Source organism: Triticum dicoccoides, chromosome 3A (assembly GCF_002162155.2).
Source record: "Triticum dicoccoides isolate Atlit2015 ecotype Zavitan chromosome 3A, WEW_v2.0, whole genome shotgun sequence".
Taxonomy (NCBI): Eukaryota; Viridiplantae; Streptophyta; class Magnoliopsida; order Poales; family Poaceae; genus Triticum; species Triticum dicoccoides.
The window spans coordinates 757,264,619-757,292,108 of record NC_041384.1 but is presented as its reverse complement, the minus strand read 5'-3'; the positions used below and the strand labels follow the sequence as shown (position 1 = coordinate 757,292,108).

The following is a 27,490-nucleotide window of genomic DNA, read 5'->3' as shown; positions in this document are numbered from 1 at the left end:
GGCGGGCTCTAGCATGCGCGCGTGTGTGCACTAGGCGTGTCGAGTCCGGTCCATGGTAGACACGGGCGTGTGTGTGCGTGAGCCCGCGGGTGAGTGCGTGAGAAAGCGCGTGTGTGCGCGTTGGTGTGTGTGCGTCTGTTAGCGAGATGGATGGGAGGGAGACCGCGTCGGGCGCTGGAGATGGCCGCGTAGTGCGTGTGCGTGTGCGTGCGTGCAGGGAGCGCAAGCCGCAGAGTGCGGGACAAGCAGGTCGTGTGAGTGGGGTGCATACGAGCGCAGGATAGCGTGTTAGTGCACGTGGGTATAAAGCCCCCGTTCCTCTATGTAGCTCGCTGTGGCAATCGAGTTCGTGCTCGAGGAGAAAACCAGAAAAAACCGTTGATGCAGCAGGTATTTGTGCGTCACCAAAATTTTTGTGATCATCTTCCTCCCCTCCGGTCTTGTCTCCGGCGATCGCTGTCGAGTGCTAGGGCTCGCTGCGCCAACATTTGGAATCAGAGCAAGATGCGAGGGAGCTCGCCGACGGCTAAGGCGAGAGCACGTAGTCGATGGCGATGCTGTTCCTCACACCGGATAACTATACGGTGTGGGCGATGAAGGCACATGCCATCCTCGTTGCTCACACTCTCTGGGAGGCGGTGGCGCCAGCGGGCGATGCGGCGATCGACGGGAGAAAGTGCAAGACGGTGCGCGTGATGCTCCTCGGTGCGCTGTCGGAGGATGTGCTTCTGCAAGTGGCGACGAAACTCACCGCCAGGGAGGTATGGGACTCCCTGAAGGTGCGTTTCGTTGGCACCGATCGGGTGCAGGCGGCCCGGCTTGCGACGCTGCGTGGCGACTTCGACCGGCTGCGAATGGCGGATGGAAAGGCTCTGCACGCCTACGCCAGGAGGTTGGGCATAATGACGGCGCACTACGCAAGCTTGGGGGCGAGGCTCGGAATGCGGCACTCGTGAAGAAGCTCCTAAACACCGTCCCCGACCGATTGTACCCAGCTATCGCCGGGATCGAGCAGTTTTGTAATGCCGACGAGATGGCGTTCGACGAGGCGCTCGGGCAGCTGCATGCGTTCCTGGAGCGAACGCAGTCTCGTGGACAAGATGGCGGCCAACGCGGGGGTGATCTGCTACTCCTGACGGTGGCGCAGTGGGCAGCGCGGGAGCGGCGGCACGACGGTGCACAGACGACGACGGCGGCAACAGCGAGGCGTCTGGCAACGGTAGGAATGGGCGCAGCCGCTGCTACCACTGCGGGCAGTGCGGCAACTTCTGGCGCGACTGTACTCAGCCTAGGAACGCAGCAGCGGCAGCGGCGGCTTGGCCGTGGCTTAGGGGGGTGAATGTTAGGCAATAAACCACGACGGGCTCCGGCGTGTGTACATGTGTGCGTTGGGCGCGTTGTGTCCGATCCGTGGCAGAGACGGGTGTGTGTGTGCACGAGCCGTGGGTGTGTGCGTGAGTCAGCTTGTGTGTGCGCGTGGGTGTGTGTGCATCTGTTAGCGAGATGGACGGGAGGGAGACCACGTCGGGCGCTGGAGGTGGCCGCGTAGTGCGCGTGCGCGCGCGCAGGGAGCACTAGTCACAGAGTGCAGGACATGCAGGTCGTGCGAGAGGGGTGCGTTCGAGCGCGGGCTAGCGTGTCAGTGCACGTGGGTATAAAGCCCCGGTTCCCCTGTGTAGCCTGATGTGGTGATCGAGTTCGTGCTCGAGGAGAAAATCGGAAAAAGCAGTCGGTGCGGCAGGTGTTTGTGCGCCACCTATTTTTTTGTGATCATCTTCCTCTCCTCCGGTCTTGTCTCTGGCGATCGTTGTCGAGTCCTAGGGCTCGCTGCGCTAACAGTGCGCTGGTGCTGCAGATCCAGCAGAGCTGCTGCGCAGATCCGGCGTCTAGTCAGGGTGCCAGTCAGGGTGGCGTGGGCGCGTGGCCCCAGGGCACGGCTATGTTAGAGCTAAACATGCTGTGTGTTGTCTCGAAGTAGTACTCGTATACTGGCCGTCCGAGTAGTACTTGAACAGTAAACCGAGTAGGTTATGATTTCTTAACGCACGTATATATGCTTGTATCCCCACGTTGTAACTGATAGATCTTTGGATCGGGTAGGATAGATTAATCCGGTGAACCTACCTTCTCCTTGTGGCTCGAGGAGCTCCAGTTGCCGGCCATGGTGGATGGCAGCGGTGGTGGCAGAGAGTAATGGTGGCGGAGCTTCCCATCAGCACTGCACTAACCCTGGATCGGTAGGGGATTAGGTGGGGCGTACGGCTGTGCGACGAACCTCGTGATGCGAGCCGCCGGCCCCCATCTCTTTATATAGTGCAGGTGACAGGGGCCCGTCACCCATAATGGGTTGAGCGTCCTCGATGAGGGCGCGGATCTAAGGGCCCGGTGGGCCGTTGGGCCCACACGGTGGAGATCATCCTAACATTCTCCCCCTTGATCTCAACTTTTACTTTTGACCGTATACTTTTACTTTACTTGTTTCATAACAGATCAATACATAAAACATGTTTCATCGTCACAGCTCAATTGCCGATAGAATCAGGCAGCCACAACGTACCTCCCTGTTTTGAAACAAATTCTTTAATCTTGGGCCCTTACATTGCCGGAAATTTTAGACTATATCATAAAACCCATGTCGATTGTGTGTTCTCCGAACACACTGGGCGGTAAGCCTTTAATAAGCAGATCTACAAACACTTATCTGTTGCTTTTATGCTTCAAGCATTCCTACATAATTCCGGACTTTCTCCTTTACAACGCATAACTCTGTGTCAGTGTGTTTTGCATCAACACTTGACTCGTTGTCATAGAAGCGAAAGACTTAAAATAGTTATCGCAATATTTCGAGAGCACTTATTTCTTTCAGCATAAGGCTGATATCTTTGACTCCATTCCAGTGATCTATATATGGACTGGACATTGCCAAAACAACCCGGATATGTGAACTGTGTCAAGGCAATATATTGATCTTCCAACAGCTGAAGCATATGGTACCATATCCGTTTTCAATCTTTTCTCATCAACTTTTGGAACACCATAGTTTCCAGTTCCATTACCCTTGACTATAAGAACAGGCGTAGGTTTTCTCGCATGCATACTTTAGAGACCTTTCTTAGCATGTCCATTCGACATCCCTAATAGCCCCTTTTATTCTTTTCTTTGTGAATCTCGATACTTATAACAAGAGACACTCTACCGAGAACATTCTTTTGAACTTTGAGGACAAGAACTTCTTTTCTCCTCCTGCAGTAGGTTGACATCACCACTAGCAAGTAGGATGTCATCCACATGCACAGGATTAGGAAATGAATTTTCCATTCTATAACTTTGCACGAATACAATTGTCCTATCATTTTCATTAACCCAAAACAATATTTGATTGCTTTAGTCCATAAAAGACTTCTTCAGGTAGTATCCCCTATGTTCTTTACTTTCATCTGATATAACTCAGATCATGATGTGCTACCAACACTCATTGTAATCTATTCAGTGCAAAACGCGCAAAAACCTTTCGATTTAAGTCATGTTTTACACCTTTACATATTTCCTTTGGAGTCACATTGACCTTGTAGACCCTTTACAGCCTACTGTTTATGCTCCATTGGAAATTGCTTATGAGTCCCAAACATCATTGGGATTCACCAATCTTATTTCATCTCATATATTCTCTTGTCATTTAGACAAACAGACACTTCTCAAAGCTCGATTGAGCGCTTTAAATGAGGTGGGATCAACCTCCATTTGAATTTCACTAACATAGACTTTATAGTAATCAGAAGTATCTGATGTTCTCATTCCTTGAGACCATCTGTATCTCAGGTACTGGCACTTCTTTCATATGAGGTTGTTGTTGCTCTGTCATTGCCAAGAGGCAAATTAATTGTATAGTCTTTCATTTTCAAGAGACAATAGATTTTACAGGGACTTGTATCACAAGATCCATGTTTACTCATTCATCCTTTATAGAGCTAACAACAGGTGTTGTATAGGTCATACAACATGCTCCCCCAGATCACTCCATCTTCACTAAAAATGGCGTATCTTTAAATTTTATTATTTGGGTTTATTCTGTTAAAACTTCTTTCTGGCACTTTAAACACCGTCTTAGTATTCCTTACTCTGCTTTCGGAACTGTAAAAGATCCAGAAATGCAACTATTTATTTTCTTTAGGGGTATTAATATGACCGTCATACTCCCCCAGACGATCACATTCTTCATCACATTATCTAAAGTATAGGGGAGTTTCATCATTCTTAATTTATCTTATATATCTCTCCCCATCGAAATGTGGCAAGAACTTTTCTGCCACAATTTCGAAAACCATTGATAACTCTTGTGAATTGAGGAAATTTTGATTATCTACTTCATTCATCAGATTACTTCATACGAAATGAAGTTATCTCTTCATACAAAATGAAGTTATCTTTTAACTAGTATGGGAGTACTTTTTCCTCATTCCATTTCAGAAACTCAACAGAGTTCTTTATCATTAGTACTTTTGCAAGTCACACTTGCATATCATTCTTATCTTTAGTTCCGTCTGTAACTTTTATTCTCTTCGGATTTATTGAGTGCTTAATGACCGTTACACATAAGATGTACGGTTGATACTAGAAAAGCATAATAGCTACTCCATACTTTTCTCCTAGAGTGGGACACATTAAAAGTACATGAGCCATCATGTCTTGCTCCTGTCATACGGGATAAGTCTGAGAAAATTTCTGCCACCATACAGGTTACGCAGGGATTTTCCCAGACTTATCCTACCATGCGGGTTTTATCATAATCAACTTTTCCCGCCATGCGGGTAATTCCCTGCAAGGGACATAAATGCCAGAATTGGCTCTTTTGACTACATATTCAATCATCAAATTTATAAATAAATCTGAATCCTCTTTGACACACATGCTTGATCTGATGTTGGTCAAATTAAACACGCATGTTGCTTGTTTTATCTCAAATCATAGAGAGTACATGAAAGATAGTATTTCTATTAAATAAGACTCATTGAATTACAACTCATGAACAATGTGATGATAGTATTTCTATTAAATAACTTTGCTCAGAAATAATAATCATCATCAACTTTATTGCCGCGGAAAACTCGCAATATACATTTCTCAGTCTTTATCAAATTCTCTGAAAAAAGGTCACTTTGATACAAAATTTATCAGAGATTTGAACTTTTAACTATAAGACTCATTGAATTATAATATTGTCATCATCAACGTTGGTCAGAAAATAACAATACCGTAATTAAACTTTAATCAAATAGCTTTGTACTGTCATAGCAGAAGCTATCAGAATCTTATTTCACCCATAAGTGAAAAAACTTCTCTCAAAAAACTGTTCATCCAATTAAATTTTCCCGTTGTTCCAATTTAATTGAAGGTTAATACTTTTTCTTTCTTTGTAAAAGAGTACTATTAATTATTTACGCAGCGGAAAAACATGAATAAAAAATTCATGAACTTTTTACTATTTACAGAAACTTTTCTTTGACTAAATAAAAATTCATGAACTTTATTATTTTCTTTATAAATTCATGAACATTTATTTTTCTGAAAATTTCCTGTTTTCATTTTCAGAAACTTTTTCTGTTTACTTTTATATTTCTAAGCAAAAAATTTCGTTGGAAAAAAAAGAATAGCAAAAAAAAACTGTGTGACTTTTGCCCAAAAAACTGTCGTGCGCGCCTCTATGGGCCGAAACCGGCCCATCCGCGCTTCCGCCTAGCCTCCTAAGAAGCACAGCGCAGCAACCGGCCTCCCGAGTGATGCGGCCCACGAGCCGCCCTTTCGGCCTAGCAGCCCAATTACTGCTCTAGGGTTTCCATCGCGGCCGTCGAACGCGATCGAACGGTCCAGCGCCTTTTTCTCCTGAACAAAACTGGTCGCTCGCTCCCGACCGAAAACCCTAAGCCGCATTTCTTTCTCTCCTCCTCGTCGCTCGCTCTGTCCCGCGGCCGATCTGACTAGTGTTCCCATCGCACCGCCGGTGAGCCCGCTACGGCGTCGGACGCCACCGCGCCGTGCCGCGGGGCTCTTTCTCTTCCCTTCCCCTCCTTTCCTCCCCGTTCTTCCACCGCCTCCTGCGATAGAGAAAGAGAGAGGTGCGCGGCGGCTTTCCCGATGCGGCGGGTTAGGGCTACGCCGGCCGCCGGCGACGGATATGTGCTTTGTTAGTCATGCTGTAAAAATGAACGACGATGGAGCTGTTCGGGGCGAGAAGCTATATACCACACATTTGGTGGCTATCATTTGGGAAGATAAATTATTTCCCAACTACTCCCTTGGTTCACAAAGATAAGATGTTTTGCATATTTCAATATGAACTATGTATGGACTGAAATGAGTGAGTAAGCATAGTATGTCTATATCAAGGTTTTGGTTACCAGTCAAAATTTCAAGATTTTCCATGGTTACCACGTATTTCCGTGCCCCTCGATAAATTCCCATACCGAGCAAAAAATATCAATTTTTAAATTTTTTTGAATTTAAACGCTCGATTTATAGTAACGTATGTAGGATCTAATTAGTGCCATGAGAGTTGGTTCTGACGTGTTGGTAGCAACTTAGTTTCTGTTTTAAGAGGTCTCTGGTTCGAATGTTCGTTCATTCACTTATCTGAATATAAAATTTAACTATAAAATTCATTCGAAATATTCTTGGTATTTCTTCATAACCGTGGTAACCACGTTTACCAGCCCCCCTCGATAAAATTGCGTCATTCGGTTACCAAGACCTTGGTCTATATACATCAGATTCACGAAAGATAGAACATCTTATAGTTGCGAATGGAAGGAGTACATTGCTTGGACATTTTGTTGTCACGTCCCGATCGATTCGTCCACGTACGTAGTTATCCTTTTGTTTGCGTGGTATATACTACGTAGTTATCTCACGCGTGAGTTTTAATGTTGACAGCTCAGCGAATACCGAATCAGATATCATGGGATATCATAGCTTTTATTGTACGCGGCTCAGCTCCGCGATTCTTCACCCGCCGCTTGCTATATAAAGCCCCCCGACCCCGAGGCATACCCACCCGACCCCGATTCTTCACCCCACACACACTCATCTTCCTTCTTTTCTCTGAGCCCAGCCACCGAGCGGGCGAGCAATGGCGGCACCTAACCGGAGGGGTGGCAGCGGCCGGAAGAAGACCGTACTCCGCCGGATCGAGCAGCAGGATGCCCGGCACGTCTCCTACGCCAAGCGCCGAGCGGGGCTCTTCAGCAAGGCCAGCGAGCTGGCTGTGCTCACGCGCGCCCAGGTAGCCGCCCTCGCCTTCTCTCCCGGCGGCAAGGCATTCACCTTCGGCCACCCCTCCGTCGACTCTGTCGTAGAACGCTTCCTGGCGGGGGAAGGTTTGGGTGCTTGCCCGAGGGCGCAGGGCGCTGCCAATGACCGTTTCCTGGCGGCGGAGGGTGCCGGGGCCGGGGCCGGCGCGGGGGAGGGCGCTACCGACGAAGACAACGTGAAGAGGCTGGCCCAGCAGCTCGCCGAGATGCGCGCGGAGCTGACGGAGGTGAAGAAGCAGAAGAAGCGCATCGACAAGGCCATGGCTAAGGAGCGCGCCGCGGGGGACCAGATTGCGGCGTGGGTCGACCCCAAGGTGCGCGACATGGGGGACGATGACATGGCCGCCTGCTTTGCCACGCTCCTCAAGGTAAAGACCGACGTCTCCCACCGCGCCAACCAGGTTCTATTGGACTTCAGCCGCAAGGTTGAACTCACCCGGTTGCCCCCGGCCCAGATCTTCGGTGGCAGCATCTTTGAGATCGGTAGCAGCAGCGGCAGCGCCCACGCCGGGATGGAGTTCCAGTTTCTGGTGCCTCCACCGCAGGGGCAGGGGTTCGAGGCCGGGATGGATATGCACCAGATGGTGATGGCGGCGCTGCCTCCGCCTCAGGGGTTCCCCTCCGCGATAGATATGCAAGTGCAACAGCAGATGGTGATGGAGATGCCTCCGGCTCAGGTGCTCGCCGCCGGGAGCATGGATATGCAACAGCAGATAGTGATGGAGATGCCTCCGGCTCAGGTGATCGCCGCTGGGGTGGATATGCAGGAGATGCCTCCAGCTCAGGTGGTTGCCGCCGGGATGGATATGCAGGAGATGCCTCCGCCGCCGCCGGGGTTCGCTGCCGGGATTGATATTATGGAGCAGATGCAAATGATGATTGGTCAGCCGCCGTCGTTCGAGGCTGGGATGGAGACAGAGTTTCAGCAATGTCTTATGGCAATGCCGCCACCGGAGTTCCCTGCCGGGTTGGAGATGGCGCAGCAGGTGCTTGAGCCCAACGCCGAAGAAGAGGAGATCTAAACCCGTGTCCATCGGTTCCAGTAAAATCATTGATGCATGGACGATAATTCCTCAATTTGTTTGTCTTCTAGTAGCAATTTTTTAAACTTTTTTTTTTTGAGAATCTTCGTCTAGTTTCATCTTATGTCAAGCAAATTTCATGTCGTTTCTTATTATCAATTATTAATGGCTAGATCTGAATTGTACTGTCGCTGGCTGCAGGCATTTAATGAAATACAAATATGTTATAGCTGGCATCATTATACAAAGATCTACATGCAAAATCTTTGGTGTTTGTTTTTTTCCTTTTGTGGAACAGAATCTTAATTACATTTAGATCGTTCTTATTCACAGACAATCGCCCCTAACAATACAAACGTTGGCTCAACGTGACACCCAACATCCTATATGAATATATATCTATTTGTTATATATATACACTATAAGCACAATACAAGATAACAAGAGAAACTTCTAGTACAAAATTGCACATTAATTACTACCTCTGTAAACTACAGAGGGAGTAGAAAATACAGGCCCTTAATCTTGATACTCTTTTTAAAATTTAAAAAACGTTTCCGTTCAATGTATATGCAACTTAAACATCTAGTGGGTCTCAGTGACAAACAGACTCTAACCAATACTACATCTTATCATAACTTAAACATCTGGTGGGTTTCAAGCTCAATACATGACAAACACGTATGACTCTAACTTTATAAATCGCGTCTCAAGGGAATAAAAAATCCCCGCAGACAAAGGGTATATATAGAAATCATCGGACGCTGCCCCTTGCCCTAGGACGAGACTTGCCTGCTCCCCGCGTGTGTGCCCATCCGTGCTCCCGCATACGTGGCTTGATTTGATTAAAACAAAATAAGTCCCGGCCCCACCCCCTTAAAATCAGGGGGGAGATGATTAGATTAGAAAGCAAAAAAGAAAAAAAGACAGCCGTAGGATGAGATGGGAGGACGGATGGGAGCATGGGGAGGGAGTAGGCAAGCCAGATCCCTTGCCCCATGCAAATTTGTGCCCTACATCCACGAGCCCTATCTGGTCGGTTCGTAGGAACCGTCTTCTCACACAGCCGCCGTCCTCCTCCCTTTGATGGACCCCACACTAGCGACGGACACATGAATTATCGATCTGAACCCATATGTACGTACATATAATGTAACTATTTCTTTTATGTATGCACATGAATCTCGATCTCTCCGGTTTTCTCCTCTCCAATCTTGAGGGAGAGAGAGCCATAATTTCACCATTGTGGGCGAGATCTACGTAGTGCTACCACGTCTCTGAATCATCAAGAACCAATGTCACCATTGTGAAGCTTCATTGAATCAATGGAAGAACCAACAAGCCAAAAACAATATGTGCACCATGAGATGAGATTGACAGAGCGCTAGCTCCAGGTGCTATCACATAACACGTCACAGATTGGCAAATCCATACTGGAGTACCAGTTGAGGTGCATTCCGAGCTGTATGAGTACCTGCGGCAGGACGTCTTCCAATCAAACTCGGCTGAGGCAATTATTATCCACCCCTGAAATGTCCCAATGAGGCGATGACCCGTCGACGGTCTGGCAAGCGGGCATATGTCGTCATTAACGCCTACAACATGTTTAGACAAGAAAGTCAGGGCTAAAGATTCCATGGTATGGACCTGTTCTGAGCTGCAGCATCGACCAGAGTACGTTCTTGTGCAGGAATTGGCTAATATGTGCTAAGTATTGATGTGGTGGCATGTACTTCAATCAGGCCTAGGTCCAAAAGGCAGTTCATGCGAACACAATCAGACCACGTCCCAAGCAGGCTGTATGGCTACAATGTAATACAATCTGCTACTGTGAACAATTTGTTACAGTCAACCTAGAAAATCGTTACCCTGCCCCAGGCCTAGGCCCTGGCTGCCTGGGGCCTGGATCCGCCTCTGCACATAGTCAAAACGTCTGTGAACTTATGCAGCTACATAGATGGGCGATATGCATGCTTACTATCACTCATGAACCAAGATGTTGGACCAGATCATCTAGAACATCAGATACCATCACAAAAGCATATAATTTGACTAATTTTTTGTTGTGATTTTTTATTAGACTGATTTGATGTCATAACAAATAGCCCCTCCATTAGTGAATTGATGATGTTCTGGACACTGATGTGACCACAAATATACATCTATCTGATCATTACTTTTGATATCAATGTGTTAACATGTATTTACGGATGGACGTTATAGGATCAAAATATCGCATAATACACCTCTTAGCAAGATGTACATGACAATCTTGATGCCCCTACATGTTTGGGCGTACGTACGGGATCTGCCATCAATTTCCCTATATATTTTTTTCATTTTTCAGATTTTATTTATACCTATTTATTTTTCTCTACTTTTTCCTAAAATAAAGTAGAGACAACCTTTCTGTTGTTTTCCTTACTTTCCAATATTCTATTTTTCTAAACCAATATGGTACCAACACTATAAATGCAGTAACTCGATGAAGGAGATATGGATAATCACGGTCAATGGTTTAAGACATTGCATGTAAACATCTCAACTAATGAACCTATTAAGGCTAATAAAATTGGATCGAATAAGACAGTAAGTTTTACATGCTCCCTCCGTTCCATAATGTAGTGCATATAGATTTTTAGAAAAGTAAAACCTCACAAACTTTGACCAAGTTGGTGGAGAAAACCATTTACATCTAGAATGCCAAACATATATCATTAGATGTAGTTTCATATTTTTATATTTTTGGTATTGTAGATATAAACAGTTTTATCTATAAAGTTTGTCAAAGTTTTCAAACTTTAACTTTTCAAAAAATCTATACGCAATACATTACAGACTCGAGGAAATATTATTTTTATGATGGTTTTGTCTATTTTTATTTGATTAATTTCACATATTCAAAATAATATTAAAGATCTTAGCTTTTGTGGTGGCACTAATTTTTTTTGTCCAAGCAAGGACAAAAACCATCAAGGCTGTGTTTAGCATTTGCGATAATTCCCACAAAGCATTGAACATTTCTTCTGGCATGAAAGGATTTGTTAAGTGTCAAAGCTATGGTACGCGTCCTATTAATGATCCATTAAAGGAAAAAAGATATATTTTGTTGTGGGAGTAGTTCATGGGAGAGAGGAGTAGTAGTTAGTTAGAATTTGGCTTTTAGGTTGATGAAGAAATAATTTTGTGCCATTTTTAATGACAAGGGAAATTTTACTATAAAAATTAGTGTTGGGATGCTTAGGCATGTGATTTTAGAAGAAGAGGTTATTGCGAGGCTAGGATGGAATGGATCTTGAGAGGGAGAAGTCGTGGATCATAAGTGTTGTTGTGGACAAGTGAGAAGAAGAGACAGAAACAAGAATACCGCCAATTGAACTAGAAGTATTTTTGGTCTCACCAAAATCATTTTTCAGGACGGAAGATCTGGATGAGGCGAACTTTGAATTAGCAAAGCCATGAACTGTCCATGGATACATCCAACAAGAAGATTACCATCAAACTAACGGAGAAAGAAAAACTAATGGTTGAACGATACAATGATGTTGAAAGCATAGCTTACAACACAACCAACTTGATAAGCACTCAAGCTAATGAAAAATAAAGAACCGCTTGAAGGTTGAGTCCCCCTTTGTGCTTGAACATTGCAACAGAAGACAAATGCAACCAAATGTGCAACCAACTTCCTTGAAAATAGTCTCATTGATGCCTGCCCTTAGAAGCAAGAAATTAGTTTTTTCTATTCAAGGCCAGGTATGCTCGGAAGGAGTCACCTAACGTCGATGCACATAGGAGGAGTCATGGAGATGGTCTCCAAGGATTTTTTTCCCCTGTCATTTCATGGTCTTCTTTTCTGTGTCTCGGACATTGCAAAACAATTCCTTCAACACATTCAACTTCATTTTCAAGAAGATGTTTCTAAATAAATAACATCTGGCTTCAATGATTGTTTCACCGTTCATGTGAAAAAATGTTCATGTGTATCAATACATTTTATGGTTAAACAATATGTTAAATTGTTTCACTCATGATTTCCTAATAATGAGGTTGGCATCATTTTTCTGGGAAAGTCGATACAACACAAAAAATGTATAGTGAAATACACCCATAGCGCCACCGCCTAAAAGCAACGCATCAATCACAACTCTCCTTTCTATTGCCCAGAAGCAAGTTATATAGGCTCTCATGATGCCCAAGTCGTGTAACCGGAGTCCAGTATCATCATCTTGAGCTAGTCCAAAGCATGCTCCCATACATGTGATTTCTCATCTACCTTGCCAGAGACATAAATCCTGCCTTTTAACAACAACTGATATCCACATCGATTGATTGCTAAGAGGTCATCCATGATAACACAATGTGTTTGTAATATTTTCCTTGCAACTCTATCTACTACTCCGTCCAAGCAAAAATGCCCACCATGTGCCGATTCAAACCGAGACATAGGAAACTGGTACTCCTTGCGTGCCTTCACCAAACTAGTTGTTTGTTAAGGAGTCCAAACAAGGTGGAATACAATTCAACCCAACCAACATAAATTATCATCATGATAAAGACCTAATCCAAACAAGAAGTAAAGTTGGACCCTTTATGGAGCTACGCATGTCATGCATGGTAAAAAAATCATTTCCTTTTATTTTCATTTGTATATGTTTTACAATAAATTATCCATTGATGCCGATTAAGGGGAAAAAAGACTACCAATGTTCTTATTGTCCTCTAATGTAGGGTGGCACTGAAAACGCGAGTGAGATTGATACACTATTTTCTGTACTACATGCAGAAACACAAGTTCCTTACAAGTCTCAGTTGCAAGAATATGCTTAGAAGAGACACAAAGATTTACATTCCTATGACACCATTCAGAGTGGTGCACCACATCCACAAATGTTCACGTCAACATTGACCATAGATGGGTGGCGACTTCAAAGTCCCCGAGACTATGGCACAAAAAAGGAGGCATAATTCGCTGCTGCGGCCGCAGCCTTAATGTCACTAAATGAAGAAGAAAAACCACCGAAGCAAATGATGTTGTTTCGTTCCACCTATTTTTTTTTATTTCGTGGGATCGCTTTAATTGGCACCACCTCACCTATAGATCAGCACTAACCTGCTATGGAATCTACATGCAGTATTAGTAAACGTGTTCATCTCCCACCTTGGATTTCAATATTCAAGGACCGAATAAAAATTGAATTGATTCACTGACTTCATTTTGTGATAATATCGAATCTTCCACAAAATAACGCATGTCCTCCTGGCAAATAAAGAGAAGACGCCCTTGTATGAAAATTTAACCAAAACTAACCCTTTTGCTCAGTGCCATTCAGTCCGGTGTTGAACATGGCTAGACTAGCACCATGTTTCCCGGCACTAAGAAAAACATAGCATTTTTTTCCGGCAAAGCATCAATCAATGACATGGTGCTTGACACTGAGCTTTGTGACCTCAACGCCAACCCGTTGGCACTGACCGATTCTCTTAGCTTTGCATTTGGCAAGCTGGCTAGCCAGCGAACTTGTGATCAAATAATGCATGAAAATGCTCAAGGGTAATTGAGGTGGCGTTGAGGTTACAAAGCTTAACGCCGAATACCATGTCGTTGACTGTGAACTCTCATTTTGCCTATGGAAATGTCAAGTTTTTCTCAATGACATGTATTCAATGTTCGACGACAATAGAGGCAACACTGAGGTTAAAAAGCTCAAAGCTGAAGAGCACGACGTTGACCATGAACTTTCATTTTGTCTGCGGAAATGTTAATTTTTTCTCACCACCAAAATAAATGGCGTTGAGATAACCAGGTTTAACGCCATGTTGGTGACATTCTTTAAAAGGGTTAGATTTTCTTAAAATTTTGACACGATTTTTTTCTCAATTCTCACTTTCATTCACTCTGAAGTGTCTTTTATATTGAATTCCGTGAAAAAACAACCTGGTGCAAAAATGATTTGAATGGGAGACCATACTTCTAAATTTAAATTTGGCAATTTTCATCTAACAGGCCGCTTTACCTTTTGTAGGCTGGATCATCCTCATGTATTTCTTTGCCTCGAAGCCAGACTAATTATAAGCTTCAATTGCAAATTTATGCTCAGAAGAGAGGCAAACAGCTGCCTTCTTATCGCCTTATCCAGGAATTAGTTCCACCTCATGCAAGATGCAACACTATTCAAGTAAATAGTGACCATAGATGGGCAAACGTTTCAAAGTCCAAAATCTTGTCGCACAATTAAGGCGGCAGAATCTGCTGCAGCAAATCTTGCTCTCGTTTTCTTACTTCAAGATACAAGCACACAATAGCAATTGCGGGTTGGTCCAATATTATTTTTTTTGCAAAATTTTCATACCCTATTTATGATAAGTAATCTAACCATCACCATTTATTTTTATAACATGTAAAAAATTGGTCCATTTTTCCCAATTGAACCGATTGTTAGGTTACACCTAGAAGGCAAGGAGAGCAGTGCAAAATGAACTGTCTGGTATACATTGGAATAGTGAAGTCTATCAGATGGCTTGGTTTATGTAGTGAAGATTTAAGAAATAGCAACCTGTTAACATAGGACAATGTCTTTTACTGTTTTACATTGAATACTTAAGGAAGGGCGTGTTATAACACAATTTAGCTGTGATCACGCAGCTATCGTGCTTGTAACTCGAAAGACTCATTTGCGTCCATAAATAAATCACAGATCAACCGTGATTTTCTAGGGAAATAACGTCACTATCACGCATTTTAGGGCCTCCGTGATATCAAATAGCACGTGATGTTAATCCTTTGTATCTGCTGAATTTGTAAATACTAATCTGATCTACCACTCTACCGTTTGTAGGTTCAAGCAATGCAGTATGCTTCAGCAGATAATCCAGATAATTCATCCGGGAATCTTCTAAGAAGCAAAAAAATAATGCAAGTTGCTGAGCTTGGTTTTCAACATTCCAAAAACTGTAAGTAATTTAAATTCCTGAACGCAAGCTTCATATTGGGAACAAACTTCACGAGTAATTTCTGTAGTATCTTTTGTACTCATTGTCTGCAGAAAAATCGTTAGGGGTATTATTAAACACATTCTTGTTCTCTGATGCGCTGGCTGACTGTAGTACTAGTAGTATGTAGTATGTGTTAGGTAACTGGCGTGGCTCAGGTAAATTTTGATGTGCATCAGATAAAGAACACCTTAAAAACAGGAAATATCTTAACCTAGTTGATAGTGCTCCCCGGCAGGGGCGGCGTCAGGCCCCAGGCAGGTCGGGCTGCCGCCTGGGGCATGGCCAAAAATTGTTTCATTAACTGTAGCGCGAGGGCTGGCCTGTGGCATGACTTCCCTCTGGCTCCTCTACTGCTCCCTAGTAATCCCGCCCCTAAAAGATAAGTCCCCTAAAATGACAGCCTATTACCACTAGAGCCTATCAACCCTGAAGGTATTCTTTGCTCAGTGGCTCGCTTATTTATCAGTACCTATTGTTCTCTGCTAGCTATACTCAGCTAAATTGTTTTCTCTCTATGCCAAAATTACAGATTCAGGTGGTGGGGTCTAGTGCAGCCTAGGCCCATGAGAAATGCAGCCAGCCAGTGCAACCTGTCATGTTCTATGCTCTACTTGTACCCCAAGTTTAGCTCAGCTTTTTAATATATCCGCACTGCAGCTGTATTATGTACCCCAGGTTATAGACTTGATGTAAGTTTATGCTGATGGCACTTGGTAAACCATTTCGGTAGTTAAACTTGGATTATCTATGTTGTTACAAGATTGCAACTTTAATTATTGAGACTATTTGGATGTTCTGTTTTCTTTTTGCCCCACTATTACTGTATTTTGCATCCTTAACGATATCTGCTACTATAGAGGGACACCTTTTATCGCCGAAAGTGTCGTTCTGCTCCCAGATCCAAATACACCTGGGTGAACAGAAATTCCGAAAAATAGCAAAATTTAATCCGATTTTTGTTTGTAGACAAACATCCTGGGTGTTCTCCCTAGGTATAATTTTTTGTCATGAAGAGCTTACATTTCTGATGCTTTGGGAAAATATAAAACAGGCAGCCTAAAATGCTTCAAAACTGAGTTATTTTATAGTACTGATTTTTTTCCTGAGCACAATGAATGTTACTTCTTCATGAAATTTTGCACCGGAGTATAGACTATTCAAAATTGTGTGTTGTAAAAAATTTCAAAAAAATTTACCATTTTTTGTGATTTTACTGTTCATTCAGGAGAAAAAACTCCATGTCGCGGGATACTCTAGAGTAGAGAGATACTTGGGCTTAGGGCAACTCTATCAGTCGCCATATTGACAGCCTCCCTTTGTAGCTAGCTTCAGCCTAAGAAAAAAAGAAGATTTCATTAATTTGGAGCCACGCTTGTTGAAACCTTCCAACTGGACTCGTCTGTGCATGGACGTATGACACCATATTGGCGTATTGCCCTCTCCATGCATGGACGCTAGCTAGCCACTCACTTGTCTGACTCGCTGTGCTCCACATGAAACATGATGTGAATCAAGCCAGGGAAACACGTTTCTCTGCATGCAGGTATTGTTACATGACAGCAATTTACCTTCGCCATTTTGTCCTTTCTATTCTTTCACTAGTATGTTTCTAAGTAGTAGTACATCTCAGTTATTCAGTAGTGGTTGCGGCTAACATCGACATGCGGGGCCATGCCACGCTCCTCATGGATCTTCTTTCCATGTCAAAAAGGCTGTGGCTTAAAATTTAGTCCGCAGCTTCTCATGGAACACAGTTGAACATCTGTTGCTTGGGCTTTATCTCCTGGATGATCATACTGCTTGGGCCGAGCTACTACTCCTGAAGATGCTTCACAGTTGCTTTTTGAGAGAAATTCAATTTACACCAAATTAATCATAAAGTTTCCAAAAAAGGGGGCAACCCTCCATGGTTCCAAACTATAAAGTATGGGTTTTCACTAGTACGAGTTCAGTCAACACATAGTTCTCCTTCACATACATACACCAAGAAAAGAAATTGGCATGGATTAATTGCCCCTACTATAATATTCTTATTGAAACAAAAGATTGTAATTTATGTATGTTATATTTCCAAATATCAATGTGAGATTTTCTTGGAAGGTAGAGTGTGGAGCCAAGTTAAAGGATGGATGGAGAAGCTTCTCTCTATGGGAGGAAATGATGTTCTTATAAAATTTGCATCCCGAGTTGTGACAGTCTATTCTATGTCATGTTTCAAGTTGTCGCGTGGCCTCGTTATCGTATTAATGCTTTAATCCACAAATTTTGATGGGGCGGCAAGAACAATGAAAGAAAGACCAGCTGGGTATTCTAGGATGTGATGACTAAACCAAAGTTTATGGGGGGACTAGGTTTTCAAGACATTGAGCTATTTAATCTTACTCTATTGGCTCGGTGGGCATGGCATGGCTAGTTCTAACTGATCCAAGCTCCTTAAGTGCGAGAATTTTAAAGGTTTGGTATTTCCCATCATGTGATCTCCTGCAAGCTCAGTTGAGGAACTCCCCCTCTCAGATATGGTGGTCAATCCTTGATGGAAGATACACCCTTTGCTCAGGGTCTAATCAGGTCGATCGGCAATGGACAAACCATGGTGATATAGCGATACAATTGGATTCCTCGTGATTATAACATGCGGGCCATCACAAGTATCGCTGTTGATCCCCACAGATAGTTACTGAGCTAATTTTGCAAAATGCTGCCACCTGGAACCGTGAAAAAAACCACAAGACATTTTTGGCCATCGACACTAAAACGATTCTCTCAATTCTTTTTCTGCACTAGGCAAATTGATGATTTTTTGGGCATGGAATTTTGACTGGAAGGGCACGTTTTCCATTTGTCTGACATACTGAGTGCTTGTGGCAACTAAACTATGGCGTGAAGTGTGGCTGGAAAAACGTGCAGACACTTCAAATTAGTAGGGTGAGAAGAAATATTGGACTGGTATGTGGATGACTCAGGTTCCTCAAATATCAAAATCTTCTTAAGGAAGCTTGCCCAACAGTCTTTGCCCACGACTGATTTGCTCCATCATCATTGCACGTCAATGGAGACAAACTATGGCCTATGTTGTGCTGAAGATTCCTGGAGACACTCGTTGTTGGAGTGCAACATGTCTCGGTGTGTATGGACCCTTGAAGACCCAGACTTGGTGGAGGTAATGATCGGATGCAAAGAACCTTATGCTAGAAGATGGATTTTCTTCCTAATTGATGCTCTCCCATAGGCTTATTTCATAACTATCCTAGTAACACTATGGGCTATCTGGCATGCAAGAAGGAAAGTGCTCCATAAGAAGGTGTTTCAAAGTATACAATCAGCTCATCATTTTATCAAAAACTTCATCATGTAAACCAAAACATGTGTCTTGCACACAAGTCCAAGGGGCACATTGTTGGGGAACGTAGTAATTTCAAAAAAATTCCTACGCACACGGAAGATCATGGTGATGCATAGCAACGAGAGGGGAGAGTGTTGTCCACGTACCCTCGTAGACCGAAAGCGGAAGGGTTATGACAATGCGGTTGATGTAGTCGTACGTCTTCACGACGACCGATCCTAGTACCGAACGTACAGTACCTCCGCGATCTGCACACGTTCAGCTCGGTGACGTCCCACGAACTCACGATCCAGTAGAGCTTCGAGGGAGAGCTTCGTCAGCACGACGGCGTGATGACGGTGATGATGAAGCTACCGGCGCAGGGCTTCGCCTAAGCACTACGACGATATGACCGAGGTGGATTATGGTGGAGGGGGGCACCACACACGGCAAAGAGATCAATGATCAACTTGTGTGTTCTAGGGTGCTCCCTGCCCCTGTACATAAAGGAGCAAGGGGGAGGCCGGCCGGCCTTGGGGCACGCCAAGGAGAGGGGGGAGTCCTCCTCCTAGTGGGAGTAGGACTCCCCTTTCCTAGTCCAACTAGGAAGGAGGAAGGGGAAAGGAAGGAGAGGGAGAGAGGGAGGAAAGAGGGGGCGCCGCCCCCCCTCCTTGTCCAATTCGGACTCCCAAGGGGGGGGCAGCCCTAGGCCCACTCCTCTCTATCCCACAAGGCCCATGTTGGCCCATTAGTTCCCCCGGGGGTTCCGATAACCCCCCGACACTCTGATAAATATTCGGTGACCCCCGGAACTCATCTGGTGTCCGATTATAGTCGTCCAATATATCAATATTTATGTCTCGACCATTTCGAGACTCCTCGTCATGTTCGTGATCACATCCGGGACTCCGAACTATCTTCGGTACATCAAAACAAATAAACTCGTAATACCGATCATCACCAAACGTTAATCATGCGGACCCTACCGGTTCGAGAACTATGTAGACATGACCGAGACACGTCTACGGTCAATAACCAATAGCGGAACCTGGATGCTCATATTGGTTCCTACATATTCTACGAAGATCTTTATCGGTCAAACCACATAACGATATACGTTGTTCCCTTTGTCATCAGTATGTTACTTGCCCGAGATTCGATCGTCGGTATCTCAATACCTAGTTCAATCTCGTTACCAGTAAGTCTCTTTACTCGTTCCGTAATGCATCATCCCGCAACTAACTCATTAGTCACATTGCTTGCAAGGCTTATAGTGATGTGCATTACCGAGAGGGCCCAGAGATACCTCTCCGACTATCGGAGTGACAAATCCTAATCTCGATCTATGCCAACTCAACAAACACCATCGGAGACACCTGTAGAGCACCTTCATAATCACCCAGTTACGTTGTGACGTTTGGTAGCACACAAAGTGTTCCTCTGGTATTCGGGAGTTGCATGATCTCATAGTCATAGGAACACGTATAAGTTATGGAGAAAGCAATATCAACAAACTAAACGATCATCGTGCTAAGCTAACGGATGGGTCAAGTCAATCACATCATTCTCTAATGATGTGCTCTCGTTTAATCAAATGACAACTCATGTCTATGGTTAGGAAACATAACCATCATTGATTCAACGAGCTAGGTCAAGTAGAGGCAAACTAGTGACACTCTGTTTGTCTATGTATTCACACATGTACTAAGTTTCCGGTTAATACAATTCTAGCATGAATAATAAACATTTATCATGATATAAGGAAATATAAATAACAACTTTATTATTGCCTCTAGGGCATATTTACTTCACACATCCACACTTACCTTGATGGATTCCTCCCCCTCCTAGCGTTGCTAAGATTCAAGTGGATGGGGATTTCTCAGCAACTACCAGTGAAGGATCTTACGGTGCTATTTGTAGGAATTCATCTAGCACATACTTGGGTTTCTCTTCAATCAAGTGTTTGGGCATTATTGACCTTGCTTCGCTGGAATCTTGGGCCTGCCAAGAGGTTTTGGCCCTTGCCATTGATCTTTCTATCACCCATGTTGAGGTTTCTTAGGAATGCAAAGAGGTCATCATTGATATCAAGAATTGCACCGGAGGTATGCATGGAAGTATCATTAGGGACATTAATGCTATGGCTAATCAGTTCTTCTCTTGCTCCTTCATCTTTGAAGGAAGGGAGCGAGGCACATTGCTTCCCTAAACATACTCTGGGTCTTTTGAAGGTCAAGAACCATGGCTCCTTCAACCTCCTGACCTACATTGCATCGTGATGAACATTGTTAGGAATTGGTTCTAAGAACACATCAGAGAAAGAGGACCAAATCTGCTTGAGTCCTCTTCTACATCTTGAGTACTTCTCACTAATAAAAGTGGACTGTGTTTAGCCTCCAAAAACTTATCTTACAGTCATTGTATATGAATTAAACATAGGATTCATACTGTTTGGCACTTAAGAACCCTTCGGTCAATATGTTTATACATTGTCATCAATGCCACAATCATTTACTTGTTTGAAATTAAAAGAACCAGTGGGTTTGTAATAATTGACCCTGAGATGCATGGCTGCCTCTAACATTTTGCAATCGACATCGTAATAGAATATAACAACAAATAAATGTTGGTGTTGGATAGTTTTATATGGCTTTAAGCCTTTAATGCATCTAGCAATTCATGCATTGTCCTATATGGCCAATATTACACATACTTTTTCAGGCATTATGAAAGTTTATAGCTCCATAATATTTTTCATGAATACAACATATCTAGTTTTACCACGCTTTTCATAACCAAGTAAGGTTAATAGCTTACCAATTTAATTAACCCTAAATGATTTTTAATGGAAAACCCCTAAATGATTTCACCAAGAGTAATCCGCGAGACTAGGGTAGATTGGCTTGTTAAAGATCTTTTTCATTGGATAGGTTCATAAATGTAATAATTATTTAGTTAACTACTAAGAGCTAATTACCTTTTTGGGGTCACTTTCCATGGGGCTAGTGAAACCGTAATGTCCCTCTCTTTGTAGCACCATTTCGGCAAGATGATACAGACCTTCCACTAGACTAGTTAATCAAGCTCCTCACTCATAATCTAGTGGATGATGGATAACTTGGCTACCGGGAGAATCATTCATGCACACAACATGTGGTGGTGTTAACGACAATAATATATGTGTTATTCCATGGCTTATCTAAAGTCACCGGTAACGATTATGGCAAGTGTTTTTCATTGGTGGTAGGTTAGAGAGAACGAGGTCCTATGAGGTTGCATGAGTGCATAGACAATGCACATGGAGGGGTATTGATCTTGCAGGCATGTTGGGAAGGATGTCGGTCGGTGAGGGAGAGGAGGGGGGACCATGTGCCATCATTTTCTACTTTCTTCTTAATTTTTTCTTGGAAATACAACATTTGAAAGTTTTGGGGAAATGTGGAAATGTGTAAACTCCAAAATCTCCCCAAAATTTTAAATCTGAAGCTAAAATTCCAAACAGGGAAGTTGAAAATCACAAAAATGCCCTCATCCCCAAACAAAACAACACCATCCTCTCCTCAGCAGGGATTAAGCAAAGCTAAGCCAGGGGAATCAAGCCGTGTGGGGAGATATAAAAATGCCAAGTAAAAAAGGCCAAGGTGTCAAAAAATGTTATAAAAATGCTTCTCCCGCCCGCCCATGTCTGATTTGGACGCCCTGGAAGCGTTGTGCTGCAAGCGAGGGTGGCTCCTCCTCAACATGGAGGTTGTGCGACAGCGAGGGCGACGCTGGACCACATGCATAGCGCGACCACTCGATCAAGAGAACCATCGCGCCATGAACTCCTCGTCCACGCACGCGGCCTCGGCGAGGATGTGTGGTTGTTGCTGCTCGTCGAAGGAGGAGGTGGAGGAGAGCACCACCTCCTCCTTCACCGTGGTTGCCGATGGAGTTGTTGACGACGACGGGCCGGAGAGCGTGGGTGGCGGCGCCATGATACGAACGACCCCGGTCAGGGATCCACCTATGGAGACCAAGAACCAATTGGAGTTGTTGTCAGACTTGCCCATCACTGCGGAGTGGAGTGCCGACGAGACGAGAGGATGAGATGAGAGGCGGTGGTGCCCGGACCGAGGATATGATGGAGATGGAGGGGCTATCATGTTTTATGCTATTTTACCTAGAGAGAGAAGCAGGTCCTAGCTAGTACTTGTCATGTGCTAGAATGATGGTGAGTCATTACCTAGGATGATAACCATTAGGTAATGTTGGTTAACTTGTCATGTGCTATATTGATGGTGAGTTATTATATGACTATGGATGATAAGTTATTATATGACTAAGATGATGAGGAGGAGGCCATACTATTTGCTATGTGCTAGAATGATGATGAGTTATTATATATCTGACTATGGATGATGAGTTGTTATATGACTACGGATGATGACGAGGAGTAATTATTATATGACTACGGATGATGAGTTGTTATACTTGGGATCCCAACATCACATCGTCCTACTAATTCAACTTGCTCACTTGGATCCGTCCACTTTAATCTAATATGTGTTTCTTACACAACCTCTTCATTGCTACTGTATAAAAAATTATGTAACCGTGTATAAAAATATAGTATAAAAGCAAGGAGATGAAATACGCACTAATACTAGTGGCGTGGGGAAATAACATACGCTTCAGCTATTTAGAATAGCGTGAGCTAAAACCCCCACTATTACAAAAAGTTAGCTGTAGCGCCCTACTACTAACGCGGGGCCCGAGCTACTGCTAGGCCTTTGACCCACGCTACCGCTAGGGTTTTCCCTAATAGTGTTTATCGTGGCTGCCGACGAAGTGGTTGACGACTACGGGCCCAGGGAGTGTGGGCGGCGCTTCCATGATATGAGCGACCCCGAGGATCCACGTACGGTCGCCGAGAACCACTTGGAGCCACTGTCAAACTTGCCCATCACTGTAGAGTGGAGTGAGGATGAGAGGAGAGGATGAGATTAGAGGTGGTGGTGCCCGGACCAGGGATAGGATGTAGGGTCTGCCGATGAGGCTGCCCTGCTTAAATAGCTAGATTGACCGGCGTCGCTTCCACGCGCAGTGAGGTGGAGTAGGCTTCATGTTGTCCGCACTGAAGCAGCACCGGTTAGCCGTCGAGTCGTGTCGATCAAATTTGCAATTCATGTTGTCCAATCACGTCTGCTCTGGAGCGAAACGCGCGGCAAGGGTTTTTGTGTGGATCCGAGAGGTCAGACGCCTATATGGAAGTATGGACGCCCATAAACCTTCTGTCGGTTTGTTGGAGTTCGGACACCCGGACCGATCCCCGGATATTAAATGGACGGTTTTGGAAGGTTGAAGGCGTCCAGGCTGCCTCATACGCTACGGTTTGAGTGGCGGCGTTGGAGATACCCTAACGCTAGATACGCGGCATCCAATTGCACTTCTCTATCTCGTTTGGGTGTTCTTGTAAAAGTCAGTGACTTGTGTGTAATTCTCCTTTTCTTTGGAGTCCTACTTGTATGATGTACTGCACCACCGCTTAATGCAGATCTGGGTCCATCTTGTTCAAAATAAAAGAAAAAATAAGATAGAATTCGCACCTGTCCTACTTGTATGATGTACTGCACCACACCTCTGCTGAGCAGTGAGACCGCTGTCAACAAACTTCCAAGAGATTAATGGCTGCGGCAATTAATGAAGCCAAGCCAAGCCAAGCAGCGACCGGAGCCCCTAGGAGACACTCCCCATCCCCGTCCCCATTCCATCCCCGTCCCCTGTTCGATTCCAGCCCCGGCAGTCGATCCCCATTCCAACCCATTCCTCCACTCCTCGACCTCGAGCAGCAGCGACCATGTCGTTCAAGGAGAGGCTGCACAATCTGTGCCAGCAGCGGCGGTGGGGGAAGCCGGAGTACACCGACCAGCGCGAGGGCCCGCAGCACGTGCCCACGTCCCGCGCCACCGTGGCCGTCAACGGCGCCGAGTTCCGCTCGCCAGACGGGCCCGGGTCCGGCTCCCGCACGGTCAAGCAGGCGCTGGACCTCGCCGCCAAGGCCGCCTTCGAGAGCCTCTCCGCTCCACCCACGCCTCCCCTGGCCCCGGTGAGTGTATGCGCCAGATGCATTCCCTAGCTAGGGTTAGGGTGCATCCGATCTATCCGATCCGGTGAGCCAACTCCATCTTCTTTGTTATTACACTACTATACTATGCAACTGGTCTCAGCGCTTCTTCTTGTCGGAAGGAATCCCACCGAGACTTCAGATTTTGTTCAAAGATTTTAGGGGTCCACATTAGGTGCATTTTGTTGATTCCCTCGCTCTTTTAGGGGTCCACATGCCTCGCTCTTTTTCTTCCTGATGAATTCGTTCTCTGTTTGTCTGAAGTTTTAGTTCAGCTAGCACGTCCACACAGCATCTGCTCTTAGGATTCGGGCTGCTTATGATGAGTAGAGCATTTGCACATCTGTTGACACAGAAAATTTCTTGGAAATTGATCCTTTTCTTTTTCTTTTCTGTTATCTTGAATTCTTGATTGTCCTTTACTACTTGTGTAGTTATATCATGCATCCCCTTGTACCTAAAATTGTTTTTATTCCATCGATCATGCCGTTGTCATGTTTCTGCTATATCTGTTCTACTCACTACTTTTTGTACTGCAGAAACGCAACTTCCTTACAAGTCTCATTTGCAAGATTATGCTCTGAAGATACACAAATGTTTGCCTTCATATCACACCATTCTGAGTGGTCCACCTCATGCACCTCTGTTCAAGTCAACAGTGACCATAGCTGGGCGAACATTTGACTGCCCGCAAGACTACGGCAGAAAAAAGGAGGCAGAATCCGCTGCGGCAAGAGTTGCCTTCCTCTCATTAACTCAAGAAGCAAAACCATCAGAGCAAATGCTGCTGGTTAGTTCCACCTTTTTTTAATTCTTATGGGATGGTTTTAATTTGCACGGCCTCACTTATATACCAGCATTAACATCCATTGGCTTTTATCTGTATTATTAGTCAACATGTTTATCTCCCACCTTGGATTTCAATATTCAAGAACTGGGTAAAATTAAAATTGATTCACTGACTTCATTTAAAGAGAATTTACAAATTTGACTATCTTATTGACTGTTCAGCCAAATCAAGGGAGACATTTTAAGCAAAAAAAGATGCATGTTGGTGAGCTTGATTTTCAACATTCTGGACACAATAAGTAATTTAAATTCCTGAAATCAAGCTTCATAGTTTTTTGCAGTATCTTTTTTTAATATCTGCCAAAAAAGTTGTTAGGGATATTATTTAACCCGTTCTTGTTCATTAAGATTATAGAGTATGTGTTAGATACCAGTGTAGCTCAGGTACATTCTGATAGTGTATCACATTATTAACCCTATAACCCGACCACTAAAGCATAAATTCCCTAAAAAAAATAAAATGACAGCCTAATGCCACTAGCCTATGCATACTCTATCATGTATCGTATATCCTTCACTATGAAAATGCTAACCTCATTAACATTTAAGGTTATTTGATAAAATTTGACCTGAGATCCCATTGGTAAACATAATAAAGAATGTAAACAATCAATATTTCACAAAATCAAGTAAGACTTCTTATTTTGGTGGGACCAAGCAAGACTGGTTGGTATTTGGGCATTCGGCATGAGTGGATTGCATCTTGTGTGAAGTCATCATGGGATTGATCCCCACCTAAAACACATGGTTTCAGTTGTGATCCTTCTGAGATGATGGTGATAAATAATAATGTTGTCATCTCTACCATATTTACATTTTGTATATTCATTAGGTGATAATTTCTGTGAATATTTTGACCTTTTCCATTCTTTTGTTGTTTTGCCCTTTTGCTATATACTTTACTCGTATACGATGCTTTAAATTGTGCTGTGTATATTGCTTTGTATATTGTATTTAAAGTATACTCTTTTATTCAATTGCTTCCTATATCTTAATTTTGTCCTCTTCAATGCACAACCTCTCTTGGACAGCATATTAATCTCAATGAACTCTACTTTAAAATTGGTCGTATTGTACATGTCGCACATATACATACTGCTACCAGTTTACATTTGCATGTATTTGACATCGATTATTGTGTTACCTCTCTTTGTATTTATCTTGATATTTCCACTCATATGGTTTGCCCATTTTACAGATAACTATGTTGGCTCTGGTATTCATCTTCCTGTCGCTGAAACAAAAGCTCTTGACGATCCTATCCAATCTGTTGAGGTGCAACATGATAAACCAGCTACTCCGGAACAAAGCATTACGGCTGAAATAAAGGACTTGGTGAAGAAGTTGCTCCCGTTGGTCTCGGCGCTACCAACCAATACTTGCAGCATTGCGGCAACAAGTACAGAGCCAAGCGCCGACGCGGCGACAGCAGCAACTGCGATGCCTGTTACTGGTGCTGGATGCGGCTGCTCAAAGCCAACTGTCCAAATTCAGGTCTACCGATGCCATCCTGAACTGGTGTTGCCAGAAGGGGCAGCGGAGCTCTCCTTTAGCAATGACGAGTGGGTGGCCGTGAGCCTACCCCCCCATCAACCCTGAAGGTATTCTGTGCTTAGCATTCATCACTTGTTTGTCAGTATTTCAGTATCTATTTCTCTCTGCTTGGTTCGCGACTCAAGTTGTTTCTTTCAGTGTCCAGATTCTATATGCAGGTATAGTGTTGCAGCTTAGGTCCCTAGGAGATGCAGCCAATGCACCGGTCAAGCATGTTGTACCTTCCAAGGCCTCTTGTGTTGTGCTAGTAAGCTAGTCAAACATCACTGTAGTATGTGCCTCTTCGATTCGACATGCATGGTTAAGGTGACTGGTGTAATTTATGCTATGTAGCTGA

At 44.1% G+C, this 27,490-nt stretch overlaps 2 protein-coding genes across 2 annotated transcripts; both read left to right on the top strand.

Moving 5' to 3' along the window:
• The first annotated feature begins 7,123 nt into the window (after nt 1-7,123).
• On the top strand, nt 7,124-8,326 carry LOC119273688. The gene has a single exon (XM_037554772.1). The coding sequence runs from the start codon at nt 7,124-7,126 to the stop codon at nt 8,324-8,326; it is 1,203 nt and encodes a 400-aa protein (XP_037410669.1).
• Nucleotides 8,327-24,310: 15,984 nt separating this feature from the next.
• LOC119273302 (double-stranded RNA-binding protein 1-like) lies at nt 24,311-27,198 on the top strand. The gene is made up of 5 exons (XM_037554511.1): nt 24,311-24,319; nt 24,421-24,736; nt 25,290-25,540; nt 25,643-25,688; nt 26,798-27,198. Exons 1-5 carry the CDS (start codon nt 24,311-24,313, stop codon nt 27,196-27,198), a joined length of 1,023 nt encoding a protein of 340 aa, XP_037410408.1.
• Nucleotides 27,199-27,490: the final 292 nt, after the last annotated feature.